This window comes from Austrofundulus limnaeus, unplaced genomic scaffold (genome assembly GCF_001266775.1).
Source record: "Austrofundulus limnaeus strain Quisiro unplaced genomic scaffold, Austrofundulus_limnaeus-1.0 Scaffold23, whole genome shotgun sequence".
NCBI lineage: Eukaryota > Metazoa > Chordata > Actinopteri > Cyprinodontiformes > Rivulidae > Austrofundulus > Austrofundulus limnaeus.
The window spans coordinates 2,774,998-2,776,693 of NW_013952425.1; the positions used below are offsets into that span (position 1 = coordinate 2,774,998).

Here is a 1,696-nt window from a genome sequence, read left to right on the forward strand (position 1 = left end):
CTATAATAATAGTTTCAAACAAATGTTCAAACAATAACAAAACAAAAACTTCAGCTCCTAAAAAGCAGCTCTTATAAATACAAATTATAGAATTTCGTATTTCTTTAACAAATAATTTCTTTATTATTCTTTTAAACAAATTAATTGAGCCAGCATTTTTACAATCACAATCCAGAGTATTTAAATGTTTTTACATGTGGAAAACAACATATTAATCGACTTTTTAGATCAATTTAAACAAAAGAAATCAGGTTTTTTTGTCAAAATAATTGCTCAGAAAAAAAAATGTTATCTAGTTTTTGTCTTTTTAACAATTATCTCATTATTGATCAGACTAAAAAACACTTTTTTTCTGGTCACTGGCTGAATCTGCCATTCCGTGCTTGTATATAACCAAACATATTTGGGAAATTTGTTCAAATGTGCTGACACGACATTTAAAAAAAGATGCTACAATTAAGACAAATAGTAATTCTGTACTCTTAATCCAGCACCATTAAAGAGCCTGAGACATGCACATCCTACAAATACAGAAAGTCAAAGAAAATATCTCTCTATATAAGAAACTTTACATAATACACCTGATTTTACTCAATTTTTTACATAATTGGCATATTTTCTTTTGAATTTGGCTCAGACAAAGTGAAACAGGAAGTGATGTCAAAGGGGAATGCTTTGAGAAAAACAACTTCCTGGTTTTTTGTTTATTGAAACAGTATTATTAGAATCCCAACTCTCCTTCATCTCTCCGATAAAGACTCAAAATAATAAAAAAGAAAAACTCAGATTCTTCTGTAGCGTCTGTTAGCCATTGAAGCAACGCTCTGTTTACGTGCAGACATTCTCCTTTGACATCACTTCCTGTTACTTCACATGCAAATATCTCAACAACCGTTCATCTCGGCGGCGTGAAATCTATCTTACAATATTTTATCAGTGTTAAAAAAGTGTTAAAAAATACATTCATATTTATGACAAAAATTTGATGTCACGGGCACTTTAAAGTTCCCTCACATTTGATTTTTGTCCCTTCAGCTCATATCCAAAGCCGAAAAAATCATCATCGCCCGAACCAAAGAGGCTCACAAACACATCCGCTTCGACGAGGACTGACCTCTGCAGAGACGACCGGCGGGAGCTGAACCAGGACAGATAGTGTTGATGACAACTTGGCTGGAACTACGTGAAACAAATAGTCCCAGTTGTKCCTCTTTGTATCTTTTTTTTTTCTTTTTGAAAAATTTCTTTTAGCACTGGAACMCCCTCCCGAGGTAAATATGGGGTGCTGCTTTTGAACCACAGTCCTGTATAGATGTAAATGTTTTAAGTTAGAAATTAATTCCAATCAAATGTTTAAATCAACACCTGTTCTTTTTTGTTTCGCTTTTTTAATAAAATGTCATTTTATGACTACATTGTTTGTTACATTTAGTAAAATGGTACAGTAAAGGTGAATGGTTTCTCTACCCGTTCTGATCCAGCAGATTTACTGTTTTGAACAAGTCGAACCTGATATAAAACTTTTAAAGGGATCCACGATTAGCTGTGACATTAAACTTGATTTAATAAACACATTTTAGCTGTAAAATAAAGACTGTAAAAATACTGTAGGCTGTTTAGTTTTGTAAATTTTTTAAAATATATTTTAATACGGACGGAGCCATTTTATTTACACACAAAGCATTCTGGGTAAATA

General features: G+C 32.2%; 1 protein-coding gene across 1 annotated transcript in view; it reads left to right on the forward strand.

Annotated features, from left to right (window-relative positions):
- Nucleotides 1-1,466, forward strand: part of larp7 (La ribonucleoprotein 7, transcriptional regulator) — a gene marked incomplete at its 5' end in the record, with an annotated part of 5,548 nt that extends 4,082 nt beyond the window's left edge. Inside the window, 1 exon segment of the mRNA XM_014004394.1 lies at nt 1,036-1,466. Within this exon segment, the coding sequence (XP_013859848.1) occupies nt 1,036-1,113 (78 nt within the window).
- Nucleotides 1,467-1,696: the final 230 nt, after the last annotated feature.